Source organism: Rhincodon typus, chromosome 34 (assembly GCF_021869965.1).
Source record: "Rhincodon typus isolate 14 chromosome 34, sRhiTyp1.1, whole genome shotgun sequence".
Classification (NCBI taxonomy): Eukaryota; Metazoa; Chordata; class Chondrichthyes; order Orectolobiformes; family Rhincodontidae; genus Rhincodon; species Rhincodon typus.
Window position 1 is genome coordinate 4,649,414 of NC_063365.1, and position 16,054 is coordinate 4,665,467.

At 44.1% G+C, this 16,054-nt stretch overlaps 1 protein-coding gene across 1 annotated transcript in view; it reads left to right on the forward strand.

The window, feature by feature from the left end:
* The first annotated feature begins 1,248 nt into the window (after positions 1-1,248).
* LOC109918408 (S-adenosylmethionine synthase-like) overlaps positions 1,249-16,054 on the forward strand; it is a 26,324-nt gene continuing 11,518 nt past the window's right edge. Inside the window, exons 1-4 of the mRNA XM_020518334.2 lie at positions 1,249-1,718; positions 8,913-8,990; positions 10,147-10,269; positions 11,519-11,631. Coding sequence (XP_020373923.1) covers positions 1,625-1,718; positions 8,913-8,990; positions 10,147-10,269; positions 11,519-11,631 — 408 coding nt within the window. The 5' untranslated portion in view covers positions 1,249-1,624. The remainder of the gene's footprint in view (positions 1,719-8,912; positions 8,991-10,146; positions 10,270-11,518; positions 11,632-16,054) is intronic.

A 16,054-nucleotide genomic window follows, 5' to 3' on the forward strand; every position in this document is an offset into this window, starting at 1 on the left:
TGGCAACAGTGTGTGTATGTGGGGTGGGGGGTACAGTCATGTGACAAAGAGGGGATGAGTTCAGAAAGATCCGGTCATGAGGCATCAGGCACTTTGTCTTGAATGTTATGCCTCTATTCAACCTCCTATCTGGATACCCGCACTGAGGAAGTGGGGTGAGACATAAAATTGGGTGCCAGGTTGGCAGCACTGTACCCATCACATACCCACCTCCAATGGCATTTCACCAGTGGGGCAGGACATGTGTTGGGTAGCTTGCTCACTCTTGGCCCTAATTGCATAATAAATGGTCACTTAGGTGCCCCTTTCCTGTGAACACTGGTATTTTACCAATGTCGCTCCCAGTGGCCACTGCTTAGATTGCAGGCTGTCCCCAACACCACGGAACCGCTGAGGAAGATAGTGAGGTCAGATCAGGCTCTCTCCTGTGAATGGAGTGGTCATCCAGGGTCAGGGTGGTAGCGCTGAGGATTACACAGGGTGGGTTATGGACCACAGGGCACCTGTACAGGGACAACCGCTCAACATCCCCTAGCACCAACACAGGCTTGAACTCTCAGTCTCTCCAATAATGTGGACGACCCCTGCTACTGGGAATGTTTAATTTTCCAATATCATTTGACCACTGCGATAAATGAAAACAACCTGTCTTGATATTCACCCATGTTTTCCCTTCGGTTGCAATATTTTTTCTTCGATTCCCCTCCTCATTTTGGAAGCTAAAAGCTGAAATGCTCCCTTGAAAATTCATAGTTCTTAAAAGTGACCAAAAGCAAAATTACGTTTCTCGATGAAATCGCTCGAATTAACGCTGCGGAGAGAAACAACAGAAAATTTGTCCACCCTTTCTTCAAATCCACAAAACTGCTGTAGCAACAGCTGTAGGTTTCCGAGGATGCTTGAAGATATTTGGGATCCAACATTTGGAGGGGATTGTGAACCGTGAGCTGCTGGGGTGTTTTGTTTTGCCTCAGAACGGTTTCTAGAAAGGAAACTGGAACAACTTTCCCTGCCTTTCTCTTGGTTTGTGATAACAGCTTCTAAAGAGCCACCAAGTGGAAAAAGTCAGCGCAATCCAAACACGTTTTTGCACAATCACTAATTGCCCATTGCATCATCTCGCCAAGTCTGCTTCCAAAAAAAAACAAACCCCTCCGGGCTGGACCGTCCCCTTGCACCCTCCCCTCTGTATCCATCAATCAGATCCAGCTCTCCAACAGGTCTGTCCAAAAGCAATATAGTCGGGGGGGAGATCCCACCCTGAAATGTCACAAACGATTAGCAACAATTAAGAAATAGACATGGCTGATCAAGTCCTGTTGGCTAGGGTGTAATTGACTGGGTACTGAGTGTCATGTGCTGCCTGTGTAGGCTACAGTAAATCAATGTCCTGGCTTTCAGTGGGTCAGTCTCTGCCCCCTCCTCCCTGCTCACTTTGAACCTCACATGATGTTAGTAACATTTCTCTTGGCCTTATAAAGGAACCACAGGAGTTCACTACAGCCAGAGCTCTGGACTCAGGAGATCAGGGACTTCCTTGTCGCCCACCCTCCCCTGACTTGAAGGGAAGCAGAGAACTGTACAGAAATCTGGAACATCCACCAGCTTTTCCAACTCTTCAAACATGAGTCGTCCGGTGAACGGAATCCATGGCAACGCCGTACACGATGAAGGGGTCTTCATGTTCACTTCAGAATCTGTGGGAGAGGGACATCCTGGTAAGTCAGAGCACAGAAAGGGCTTGCATTTCTGTAGCACCCTTCGGGATGCCCCCACACAGCGCTCCCAAGTGAAGTGCAGTCTCAAGGTGGGAAATGTAGCAGCCAGTCGGTGCACGGCAAGATCCAAAGGCACCAAAGTGATCGTGACTGAGTAACTTGGTTTTTACTGGGGGGGCTTGTTGGTTGAGGGCTAAATACTGATCTTTGGACACTTACCCTGCTCCTCTTTGAAATAATACCAGAGGATCTTTAATGCCCAGATGCAGAAGCAGGCAGAATTTCTGTTTATGTCCCTTGTAAAAGACAGTGTCCCTGACACTGCTGCACTCTCCCTGCACTGCTCTGGGAGTGTTAACCTATGTTGCAGTGATGAAGTTTGAGAGTGTCTGCTGGTAATAGTTACAATGTGTTTACTAGACAGCCAGTGCTCGAAATGTGGAGCGGGTGAGGCAGGAGATGCAGAAGTGAGAAGGTATGTTATGAGCCTTGGTCATTTTGGGGTTTGGTTAATGAGGGGAATCCAGCCTTCCGTTGGTAGGAAGTGGGGTGCCTGTGTGACAGTGGTTAACAGAATAATGTGGAGAACATGGCCAGTGCATTCAGGTGATTATGTAGGTATGGAAATGTGAGGATAAGGTAACAATCTCAGCAGTAGGGTGCCAGAGATGGGAAAAATTCACATTGTGTAAAAGGTGCTGTACAAATCAGTTATTCCCAAATGACTTTGTGATGACAAAATAGTTTGACTTCAGTCAGTGTTGTTCTGAGAGGCAAACCACAGATTGATTTGAAGTTGTTAGTTCATTTTGGTGGTGGGGGTTGAGGCATGAATGTTGGTCCAGATGCTGAGAGAACTCTTCCTCATGATGTGCTGTCCCTATCCAATGGATAGCATTTCTGGTTGATGTCTCACCTTTAAAGTCAGTGATTCCAGCACTGAGCAATCCCAATGAACTCAATTTGTCAACTAGCAGTCGGAGGTTTAATTACCTATCTGAGCATGTGACAACTGAAACAACCCCTGTTTTTCTGTGTTTTGAGGGGCTTTGGACTGATGGCCTTGCACTCTGCCAGTTGGGGGATGGTTCGGATAAAGATAGTGGCTAGGAATGTCCCAAGTGCTCTCCTGCATGGACTGTCATAACCTCAGCAGTGGATCACCAGAAAATGTTGTGCAATGGTTTTGGGACCCTGAAGCAACCTTGCAATGATGTCACAGTGTAGCACACAGCTGAGCATAAATGGAACAGTGTGAGCAGAATTGAAACTCTGGAAGAATCAAGTGGGCATGAAACATAAAGAAAGTGCATTAGTCCTTGCCTAATGTATCTATAAGATCAGAGCCTGGTATATTTATTATCATGTACTGCAGTATTTAGAATTAACTTATAATACATACTGTTATTTTGAAGCCCTTGACTTTGCCTTCTCCTTAACCAGTGTGTCTGGAACACAAACTCTCCATATGGTGAGAAACTTAAGAAAAATAGTGCAAATCAGGCCATTCCCATTCCTTGTTTTATTTCTCTCAGACTCCAAACCTGAACAATTTGGTGTTTCCCAGTTGCCCCTCCTTGCAATGTCAAATAGTTTTGGGGGCTCTTTGGCAGATCATTCCATTTGCACTGTCTCTTTACTTGGTGGGGATAGTCTGGGGAAGGCTTCCTGCATATGCCACGGCTTTGCTCATTCTGGGTGAGATCTACCCACCAAGCAGAATCCTCTAGAATCCTGCACAATTTGTAGTGGAACAAGAGTTATGGACTTCCAATACCACTGATATACAGCGAACTGAACCTTAACCATAGAGCTCGGTGGGTAATTGTCATCCCATTCAGTGTTAGAAAGCGGCAGGCAGTGAACACTGACACCCTGATTGACTTTCCTCTATCAGTTTTCCAAGAGGGACAAAGTATTTAGTATATATTGCCTCCTTTATACTATTGATCAATTCTTGCAAAAATAATATGCAGGGTATATGCATCATTGGCTGGGCCTACATTTATTGCATATTCCCCAACTTTTCTCCAAAGATAGATTTCTTGAACCACTGCAGTCAATGTGTTGTGGCCATGCCCACCATGTTCTGAGGGAGTTCCACAATTTTGACCAGTGACAGCGAAGGAACAGCAATATATTTCTAAGTCAGGATGCTTTGAGATTTGGAGGGGTCTCTGCAGAAGGTGCTGTTCCCATGTCTCTGCTGCCCTTGTCCTTCTAAATTGTAGCAGTTGCAGATTTGGAAGATGCTGCCAATTTTGGCTACAGAAGTACAATGTGCTTAGGTCTTAGGATTTCAAGAATTCTCCATCCCACTTACATTTCTTAGAGGTGAAGATTTGAAATGATGCAGGCCTCTAATCCTTTTGTCCACTGAGAAAGAATCTGGAGGTTTAGGAAGATGGACTTACTGTTTTATGTTCGCAGTAGCAGATTTCTCTTATTGCACTCAGTCAAAGTGCAAAAATTAATGTTATTATAGTTCCTCAAGTTGAGAGTTCAAAACCAACTCATTTCTCTGAATGCCCCACTCCTATTTCGTAGGTAGGGTCATTTTTCCTCCTCTGCTCAGAATATGCCCTACAAAATCTTCTTACCAGAAACCTAATTTTATGTCCTATAACCAGTGGATTTATTTCCACTTGTCCTCATATAGTTTTTGATGGTTGGACCAACAGAGTTTTAGTATCACCCATCCACATACCAGCTTGATAAGATTGAACTTTTCATGCTCATTTTCTGGATTTCGTCTCTGCAGTGGCAACATCAGCAAACGTTATTTGTGGAACAGGATTTTTAATTTGTTGGAGCAGTGCAGCCATTAACCACAAGAAGGATCATTTGACATTTTTAATAACCTCCTTGAGGAAGAGACCAGATGTGAAGATTAACCAAAGGTCCTTTTATAATTCCAATATGCTTTAGCAAGAAAGAAAAGGTCACCTGACCTCTCGACTCCATTTTCTCAACGATAAAGTGACTTTTTGGGTTTATTTTTCAGTAGTTCACATTTAAGTGACGAGCCTGCAATGTGCAATCATGGCAAAGATGCATTCGACAAGAGACTCCCATCACTAAGCCACTTGGGGGAGTTAGGCAATAGGTTTGGATCTTTCTACCATCACTCACACTCCGAAATGAACTTTTAAACACAGAACCAGCTGACCAGCTGTTCCATGTGCAATGTATCTCTATCATACCCTGGAGAAGTGCAACTTTGCACCCAAACGATTTTAAGGTGTTTACCACCCCCCCCCCCCCCCCTCCCCTCCCCTTACTGTCTTTGTTCAATGCACAGAAAAGGGATGAAGGCACTTGGCTCCATAGCATTTTAAGTTAATTTGGAATGTATCGGTAGTTGTGAAGTTGTTGACTAGTTTAGCATTTATTTCCTCGCCTGATTAGTGGTTTAAATGATCAGATAGTACAACTGGCAATGACCAGTCTCCTTACTTCCCAGTCAGAAAATCTAGATTCAAGTCCCACCTGGAGGTATGTCATAACATGTACAAACGGGTTGATTAAGCATTAAGATTTTTTTTAAGAAAATAGTACAAGACAGAAAGAAGTCATCAAGTTAGTGCTAGCTATTTTGTTGTATCTTAACCTATGCAATCTGTTCTTATTAACCATTTTATCATTCTGCACTCCCTCCAAGGCTAATCTTTTCTGAGTGTACTGTCTAAAGGAGGAATTTGATGTGCACTCTCTGAAAAAGACAGTGGAGAATGACATGCATATGAGGCAAACACAGGAATGGTGGGTTCCGGGGAACAGGGGTCTTTCAATCCCTCTCAACACCCAGTTGCTGCAGACTCTGTCTGTCTGTTTTTTCCTGGAATGATCCGGAGTATGATTTTCACTGTGACAGAACACAACAAGATCCTAGGAACACCCAGCTGTGCCCATGCCCCACTCTACAGTGAGAGGTAGGAGTAGGCCATTCAACCCATTGACTCTGCTCTGGCATTCAATGGGATCATGGTTGCTCTGATAATCTTCAATTCTACTTTCCTGGTATATCCCATTTCCACCCCACTCCAATAACTCTTGATTCCCTTCCTGATTAAAAATATGTCCATCTCAGTCTTGAATATACTTAATAACCCAACCTTGACAGCCCACTGCAATGAAGAATTCCATGGATTCACTACCCACAGAGAAAATATTCCTTCTCCTTTCTACTTTAGATGTGAGAGTTTTTACTGTAACCTACTCATCTCCCCTGCCCTGGCATTTTAAAGCACACAGTCCCGAGTGGGAAATTGCAAGGGTGGGTGGTGAAGGTGAGGTTGTGTGTGGTGGGGGGAGATGCAAAAGGGTAAGGGGTCCTAACTTGTACCCCAAGTGTCACAGAAAACACATTTCTGAGGGCAGCGAATCTGGTTCCATTTTCAAGGCCTATCACAAGAGTCCTGGAGATTGGAGTCGGGGAGGGGGGTGATTTTTTGCAGCCTTTACCTGCAACCTAGTACAGTGTGCCAGCCACACAGCGAAAATCGACACTGGTATGGTCTCCAATATGTGGGAGTGCAACTCATTCAATCCTGGAGTGTCTCACACAGGAGGAACGTGGAACAGTCTGTCAAGAGGCAGCACAGTGTGATCTCCAGACTGAGATCCGACCTGGATGAGAAATCTTACAGTCACCACCTCCTCATCGACCTTAGCATGGGCTTTCAATTTTTGTTGTTTCTGCTTGTGATTAAAAGTGTCTTGCCTTCTGCCACCTGGGACTCTGAAGGCAGATTTGTTAATGTGAAGTATCGGGAATGCTGCCCTCTAATACCCAACTGTTCTAGGAATTCCCTGAAGAGAATCAACAACTTTCCTTGCAGTTTCCAAAACTGTTAGGTGACTTTCTGCCCATCAACATGACAGCTGATAGCGGCCTAACACTGTCGCCTTTCAGCAGAGAGTGGGCATGGCTATGTTTCAGAGACACACAGGGTCTCACACTGGGGTGAGCTGCGCTCTTTACTGACAATGTAATCCCAATATAATCTGCATTCTTATTCCCCATCCCACCATAAGCACTAGTGTTAAGCTGGAGGACAGTCCCATGTACATCAGTCGCCCTACTGCAACCAGATCCCAATAATCAAATCAACTCCAGCCAACACCCTCCCTGCCGCTGTTTTGTGATTGGAAGCTGGAACTCTGGCTGATATTCTTTCTCAGCCTACGCATTCCAGAGGCACTGCAATGTCTCCAAATAAAAATGTTCATTCACATAGCATTTTGCATGATGTCAGTCATCCCAAGACACTTTGACCAACCAAATAGACTTTGAAGCTGTTGTAAAGGCAAACGCAGTGGCTAATTCACAAAGCATCACAAAGAGAAATGGGGGTATAGTGAGTCTGTTCCTGATGATGTTTTGTAAGGGCTGGATATTGGCCAGGATACTGGAGAAAGTCACCCAGCCCAGCCCCCAACTCTTCTTTGATTAATGACAGGGGAATCGTGGTATGGTAGTCAGATCATTTAGATGAGAATGTGGGTTCAATTCCTTCTACGGCAACTGGTGAAACTGAAATTGAATTATCACAGGGATTTAAAAACTGGTCTCTATTATAGTGACTGGCAATTTGTAGCAAAGGTTCACCCAGCTGATACTGGGGATGACCGTACTGTTCTATGTGGAGAGATTGGTTTGACTGGGCCTGTATTCACTAGAGTTCAGGATCTGAGTGAAAAGTATAAAACTCTAACAAGATGGATAGACTTGATTCAGGGAGGATGCTCCCACTGGCTGGGGAGTCTAGAACAAGGGATCATAGTCTCAGGAGACAAGGTAGACCATTCAGGTCTGAGATGAGGATTCATCTCTTCACACCAAGGGCGATTGACCCATAGCATGCTCTACCGCACAAGGCTGTGGAGGCCGGGTCACTGAATATATTGAATTAGTGTTGTTTTTTTTTTTTTTTAAGATCTTAAATGCACCAACAGGTGTGGAGTGACAGTGTGGGAATATGGTATTGAAACAGAGGATCAGCCAAGATCATACAAAATGGCAAAGCAGGGTTAAAGGCTTCTGGTTTTGCTGCTTCTACAAAGCTTACAGGAGAGGTGATTAATTATAGATCCAAGGAATTGTTTTGGACACCCAAGTTTGAATCCCACCATGGCAGATGGTGGAATTTGAACTCCATTAAAAATTTGAAATTAACAGTCGAAAGAAACATAACTGTTATCAATTGTCAGGGAAAAACCCATTGGGTTCAATTATCACCTTTAAGGAAGGTGATAAGGCTATGTTTACCTGGAATGACTTCAATGTCATTACAGACCCACAGCAACTTGGTTGAATCTTAACTGCCCGCCAAGGATAAGGGACAATAATAAATGCTAGTCTGGCCAATGATGCTCACATCCCAAGTAGGAATATTTTTTAAACTACTTCCATAGACACTATCTGCTTCAGGGGTCGCTCAGTGGCTAGCACTACTGCCTCACAGCACCAGGGACCCAGGTTCAAATCCAGTCCTGGGTGACTGTGTGGTGTTTGCACATTTTCCCTGTCTCTGTGTGGGTTCCTGCTAGATGCTCGGGTTTTCTCCTACAGTACAGTCATGTGCACTTAGGGCATACAGGCCATGCTAAATTGTCCATAGTGTCCAGGGATGTACGCAAATGTGGGGTTATAGCTAGGGATGGGTCTGAGTGCTCCTCAGAGGGTTGGTGTAGACATGATGTGCTGAGTAGCCTTTTTCTACATTGTATGATTAAATAATTTTATTTTGGGGAAGAAAATCTGCCATCCTTAGCCTGTCTGGCCTACCTGTGACTCTGCATCAACAGCAAAGTAGTTTAGTCTTCACCATGTTCTGAAATGACCCCATGAGCCACTTAGTTCAAGGGTAATGAGATAGGCTGACAAATGTTAGCCTTGCCACTGGTGCCCATAATGTAAGAATGGATTCTGGATACACAAGGTGGCAGACTGGAGGATACAGAGGCTACACAAATCTTGATGTGTACTGATCTATTCTGCAGACACAGAATTCTCCTCATTCATATCTTAATAATCATTAAATCCGTTATTATTAGTCAGCCTTTCCTAATCTTCCTGTTCTTTTCTCCATGGCCCATTCTACATCTCAGACCTCAGGACATTCCAAAGTTAAAGCCACGTACACAAATTCACTCTGTTGCTGCTGTTAATACAAAATTTCTCTTCCTCAGATAAAATCTGTGACCAGATCAGTGACGCTGTGCTGGATGCCCATCTTAAACAGGACCCTGATGCTAAGGTTGCCTGTGGTGAGTGAATTGTGTCATTGAGTTTGCAGCAATGTGATGTTCTCAGCCATTTGACTACTGGACCAGGAAGGACTGGAGATGAATTATCTGACAGCAACAGGAATAAATTAATTCAGCACCAAAGAGGTTAAAATTCATTGGCAAAACCAAGTCTGAGAGGTGATTTGATTGAAGTCTTTCAAATATCCAGGGATTTAACAGGTTAAGCATAGAGAAGATGTTTCTCAACTGGAGGCAAACCCAAAGTTCAGTCTCATAAATATGATAGTTATCAATAAACCCAACAGGGATCATATTAGAGGTTCCTCTGTCAGAGAGTGATGAGAATGTATAGCTCGCTATCACAAGGAATGGTTTAGATGAAAAGCATAGAATAATTTAAGGGAGAAGATACATAAGGCTGTGAGAGGGAAAATAATAACTTCATTGGTGAGGTGAAGATATGGGAAGAAGTTCATTTTGAGCATTAACACCAGCATGTGCCTGTAGGGCCTAATGACCTGTTTTTGAGTGGTTAATTCTCATCTACAGAGATGTCCTGGAGCATACATAACTGGCATCCAACAACTACAACCATCTTGATTTGTGCCACATATGACTCAAACCAATGGCAAGACTCCCACCCCCGACCTCGATTCCCATTGACTCCAGTTTTGCTAGGGCTCCTTGATAAGCCACCCTTATCAGCATCCCTTGGCATCTTCTAAACATTGATAATTTGGATCTGAGGATATAGCAAAAGTGAGGTCCAATTTACTGGATGGAACTTGTGAAATGTAATGAAATCAAAAGGATTGTGGAAAGCGATCGATTACCACTTGTGCTCTGTGATTAGAAAACCACTTTACTAAACTTAGCAATTAGAAAGCAACTAAACAAACATTCTTCAGAATTCGGCCAAATAAACCATAATTCCACATAATTTCAATGGTCTCTCACTGACAGAAGCTGCAGTGAGATGTTTTGTAGCACACTACAGGTTTCATTCTGTATCATCACCATATTCTCTTTGATGTGGCTATGGTTAATGTTGGCTCCAGAAGCTGGAAATGGCTAGTGCTTCAGTTTCCACCTGCCCACAAGTAGCAGAATAAAATGCCTCCTAATCTGAGAGTGGCTTTTGCACTCATTGTCACTTCCCTCCTGTGTTCCACAGAGACTGTCTGCAAGACTGGGATGGTGCTGTTATGTGGGGAGATCACCTCTTGTGCCTTTGTTGATTACCAGAAGGTGGTGAGAGACACAATACAGTACATTGGATATGACAATTCCACTAAAGGTCAGTGAAAAGTCCCATGGTGTCAATTTCTTTAAATTAGAAGAGCAACACCTTGCATTGCATTGGGAAGGAACCACCATTTAAAAGCCTCCCCATTTCAATTCTCATGATATATTTTGAACTATTTTACAAAATAATTCTACACTGAATCTATCCAATGACTAACCACTTTGGGAACTAGCCGAAAGCATTATCAGTTTGCTCGCTTTCTCTGCTTACCATACAGAGCTTAGCCAGGAGATGTTCCCAGGCAGTGGAAACTGTTGTGCACGTCATCATTCTTCACGTATGAGCCCAGACCATTGCAGGGTTTCACAGCAAACTCTCCTGTCCTGTCCCAGTGTTGATACTGTCCAGGTAGTGCTTTCCACAGTTTGTTGATAGTGTTCAGTTTGAATAAACTCCTGGTGGTGCTTTAACTAAATGTATCATCGCTGTTGAGATGTAGTAACTCAGCACAAAGCTCCTAGTATAGCTCAGTTACATGGCATTAGTGGCAATTTCTCATCACCCAAAATCTGTAAACTTGCCCTCCAACACCAGAACAGCCTTAACCCAAAGCAGCACTAAGATTGCACACTGACAGCCAGGAGAAATCCTCACTCCTGTCTCATCCCTTCCCTCACTAATATATACTTAAAACAATCTGCACACTTAACGGTAACAGTCCTCACTTGCTGACACAGGTGTAAACCCTAACCTTATAGCTCCACCATCTTCCAAACAATCCCTGCCAGATATCCTGAGAAATTGAACTGTCCTACACATGGAGAACATGTTCATTATTCATGAAACAGTTATGGGCTTTCTCACTTCATAGGGCTTGGAATTTCATACGAGCTTATTAAAATTTTGCTCCCTCATTTTCACTTCAGCTTAAACCTTCTGTGATTTGCACCAATAAAATAGTTCTCAACATGGCATAAGCAATATAATAAACACAGAAAGAGCTGGAGAAACTCAGCAGGTCTGACAACGCCCGTGGACAGAAATAAGGCTCATGTGTTGAGTCTAGTATGACTCGTCTTCAGAACCACTGTTTCAGAATGAACAGCATTTTGCTTCTTGTAATCGTTGGTGAGGTTCTAAATGCTGCCGTGTTCCAGGACTGGTCACTGCTGCAGTGAGTGGGAAGGCAAAGAGAAATGGAAAATCCCTTCTTTAAGATTCCAGAATCTGTGCTCTATGCTGTTCACTGTGTGGGATGTGTATCTGTTGCTGGGCTCTCACTGCCTTTTGCTGTGTACAGGCTTTGACTACAAGACCTGCAACGTGCTGGTTGCCTTGGAGCAGCAGTCGCCCGACATTGCACAGGGAGTCCATCTAGACAGACACGAAGATGACATTGGCGCTGGAGACCAGGTGTGTTAATGGCCATCACCATTGTGTGTGTGTGTGACCACCACAGCAAGGCCTCTCACCGTCACAATCCAGTGTGCACTCTGAGGCAACCACCAGAGCATTGTATCACAGACAAAACTGACAAAACACTGACTGTCATGAAGAATCAAGGATCTTGGGCGTATAGTGTCTCTCCTTATTGGAACACCATGTGCTGTACTCTATCCATCTCACTTGTTTAGCTTCAAAGCACACAGCAAGTAGCCTTTTCAAGTCCTACTCACAAATAACAAACTCCCAGCAGCTATGTTATTTCAGGATTCAAATCCAAAGCTTCCCCCCTCACTCACCATCTTTCATTCCACATGAAATCAACTTTTGCTTTTAGCCTTATGTACTCCTGCAGTTGGAGCTGTTGAGAATTGGTTTACAGAGAAGCTGGTGAGCCCTGCCTTTTTAATCAGGTTGGCACTGATTCTGCCTGAGAACAGAGGATAAATGGCTCAGACTGCCTTGGGCCTCTAAAACTGGCAGCCTGTGTAAAATAGTACGTAAGAAGGGACCACGAGCTTTCCACTCTACACCCATGAGCAAAAGGCCACCATCATCAAAAACCCTGATGCTCCAAGCCAGAGGGACTGGCCACGAAGCTGATATTTCGCTCAAATATTATCATTGCTGGTAGTGTTGAGTGCAATGGCAGAATGTTAGTGATGCTGTCTACACTTAAAATAGAAAACTGTGCCATTTAATACAGATGGTGCCAGCCTTGCTGTTCAACAGGTGAGAAGATCACAGTTTTGGGCTCCTACTCACAGATGTCAGCGTAAGCTGACACTCCGACTACAGCTCTGAGGGAATGCTACTTTGTAGAAAGCCCTGCCTTTCTGAAGGGACAATAAACCAAAGCTCATTTTAGCTAGTCAGGAGGGGCACACAAAACTAATTCAGTGGTGTCATTTGGATTGGGGGAGAGGGAAGGGGGGTGTTCTTGGTGTCCTGGCTGATAAGGAATCACTGAAATTATGAGTCACTCTGTCACATTTGTTTTTGTTTTGAAAGCTTGCTGTGCATATGTTGGCTACCGCTTTGCAAAAGCGACTTCATTCTGAAAGTGCCGCATTGGCTGCAGAGTGCTTTGGGACATATTGTGGTTGTGAAAGATGTCATATAAATACAATCCTTTTTATTTCGAATTCCAAAGTTAGCACACAATTCTCCAAACTGAGGTAGTGCCATCTGTCACACATTAATTGTGACGATGAATTTCATAAACAATGCCTGACTGTCTGTCCATGTACAATCGCACTGGGTAGTGTAAAGCTGCCCAAACAAAATGTTGCGAGCCCACATGGGCTCAGTCTCTTGGTATCAAACAGGCAGATTATTAATACTGTACCTTCTAAAGATTGGGGGCCAACGCAAGGTCTCTCTTGGATTTTCTGTTGAGATGGCTCTGAGGTCCCGGATTTCAAGAGATGCAAAATGCTGACAGCTGCTAATGTGTCATGTTCCGTGTTCACTACAATCCCCTGTCTCCAAGTAGCAGCTGGCTCCTGGGTTGTTAGCAGTGCTGAAGCTGGATTAACTATTGCATCAGTCACAGTTGTGATTCTAAGTAGTAGCAACAGTGCTGTCGGATCATGTTGCTGTAAAACTAGGCTGGGAGGCTGTTTGAAGGGAATGTTTTTGATTGTTGCTCAGGATTATTTGGTTGCACTTTCTCTTATAAGCTAAGGGCTTTCGAGTCCATCTGATTTTTGGAGTATCGTGAGACTGAAAATCCAAACGGAAAACAAATTGCCAACTAACAAAGCCGGAAGCAATCCTTTAAAGACGTCAGATACAACAGTGGACAATCCCAACATCTTGCCCCCGGAACCCTAATACAGATTGTCGTTGTGTCCTAAAGGAAGGTACATGATTGTATCCTCTCCCTCGCCGTCCATCAGGGCATTTGAATGAACCCCCAGATAATTTTGTACCCCTCCCCACCAGCCCCAACCCCAACCCCAACCAGTACCACCAAAAATGCCAGCCCCCACCTCTCTATTTTGTATGAACCAAAACAGTAACCCACCCATTCACAGCTCATTAAGTAGGCGAAGGGTACCACTGTTAGCCTGGTTCCTTGGCTCAAGGAATCGATTCGGCTCACAGCCAAAGTGTGGCAGGAACTGAAAGAGAGCTTTGAATATCAGCTAGAGATTTCCATTAAATCAAACCTGCCTTTGGCTAAGCAATGTGCATGATCAGTATGTTTATACACAGAAATGCAACATGGGGGCAGCACGGTGTATCTGAAAGACTCCAACATTGCAGGATAGCTCAACAAACATATGTATGCTAAGGAATCAGCAACCATTGCAGCTAAAGCCATACTCTCACTTCCAACTAACTGCTGGTTACATACTGCTTTACAGTCTGGTCGCCGATATCATTTGCATATTCTCTTAAAGTGATATCACAGCAGAGCACAACCACAAGAATGTCAAGGGTGAGTAGTGAATAAATGGGGCAGTGAGAGATCTCTGAAAGACAGATTCTGTGACATTCAGGGCACACATGGGAAGCGTATAAAACTATCCCATTAACTCCAGGGAAGCCTTAACAATACAGACAGCACCTGAGGAGAAAGAAACGATGATGCTGAAACAAAAACAGAAATTGCTGGAAAACCTCAGCAGGTCTGGCAACATCTGTGGAGAGAAATCAGAGTTAATGTTTCGGGTCCAGTGACCCTTCTTCAGAACTGATGGTAGCTAGGAAAAGTTGGTTTTTATGCAGAAGATATGGTAGGGGAAGGGTGTAAGGAGTAAACGATAGGTGGAGATAGAGCCCAAAGATAAAGAACACTTGGACAGAGAAAGGAGTGGATAACGGTCAGCCTAGGAAAATGATTGGCTGCTAATGGCGATTATTAGTGGCTAACAATGGGTAGTGTGTAATAAGTGTGATAACAAGGCCTGGTGTGTGGAGTTTGGGGTAAGGACATGGGAGAAGGTGCCTCAAGCCCTAAATCTGTGAACGCGGGAGGTATGGTTAGTAAGTTTGCAGATGACACCAAAACTGGTGTAGTGGACTGTGAAGGAGGTTACCTCAGAGTTCAACAGAAGGGAAAGATTTAAAAGGGACCTAAGGGGCAATATTTTCATGCAGAGGGTGGTGCATGTATGGAATGAGCTGCTAGAGGAAATGGTGGAGGCTGGTACAATTACAACATTTAAAAGGCACCTGGATGGATATATGAATAGGAAGAGTTTAAAGCGATACAGGCCAAATACTGGCAAACAGGACTAGATTAATTTAAGATATCTGGTCAGCTCTATGCTGAACTCTATTGACTCCAGAAGACTGTAGAGTTCACAAATGGAAGAGACAGATGATAGCAAACTTTCATCAGTAATGAAGATTGTCAAAAGGTTCAATAGGGTAGATGGCAGACATTATTTCCATTTGCAGAGGAATTGCAGAGAAAATAAATATTAGAGACAGTCAATTTAAGAGAATCACTACAAGATCAAATAGAGAATTCAGATGTATCTTTGCCTACACAGCACTGAAAATCTAGAAGCACTAGGAGTGACTGTATAAATATATTGAAGGCAAAGCTAAACAAACAGATGAGGAAGAAAGGAATGGAGAAATAGGTGGATAGGATGAAGCTATGTGGAGCTTAAACACTGCTAGAGACCATATGGTTTGACTGTAAATTCAGTCTTATTCCTGAGACAGGAATCTAGCCTAGAGCTTTACAGCTGTAGAAGATTAGGTTTTTCCACCTTCAACCCTGTGCCACTATACAAATTGTACCAGGAACAAAGTTGCTGGAAAAGCTCAGCAGGGCTGGTAGCATCTGTGAAGGAACAAAAAGAGTTAACGTTCGGATCCAGTGACACTTCCTCAGAAATGTACCAGGACTCATCGGTCTCCAATGCACCCCTATCATAGTCATATACAATGACATACGAAAGATGGAGGCCATTCAGTCTATCATATGTGCTGATATCCCAGAGCTCATTGATCTAAGTCACGGGTGTTCCAGGGCCAAGGAGGAACGGCCAGTCCAGTTGGGAAAAAGGTAAATCGAGTCCTTTCGTTTTCTAAGGTAACAAGGTGTAGAGCTGGATGAACACAGCAGGCCAAGTAGCATCAGAGGAGCAGGAAAGCTGACATTTCAGGCCTAGACCCTTCTTCAGAAATGGGGAAGGGGAAGGGGGTTCTGAAATAAATAGGGAGACAGGGGGAGGCGGATAGAAGATGGATAGAGGAGAAGATAGGTGGAGAGGAGACAGACAGGTCAAAGAGGCGGGGATGGAGCCAGTAAAGGTGAGTGTAGGTGGGGAGTTAGGGAGGGGATAGGTCAGTCCAGGGAGGATGGACAGGTCAAGGGGGCAGGATGAGGTTAGTAGGTAGGAGATGGGGGTGGGGCTTGAGGTGGGAG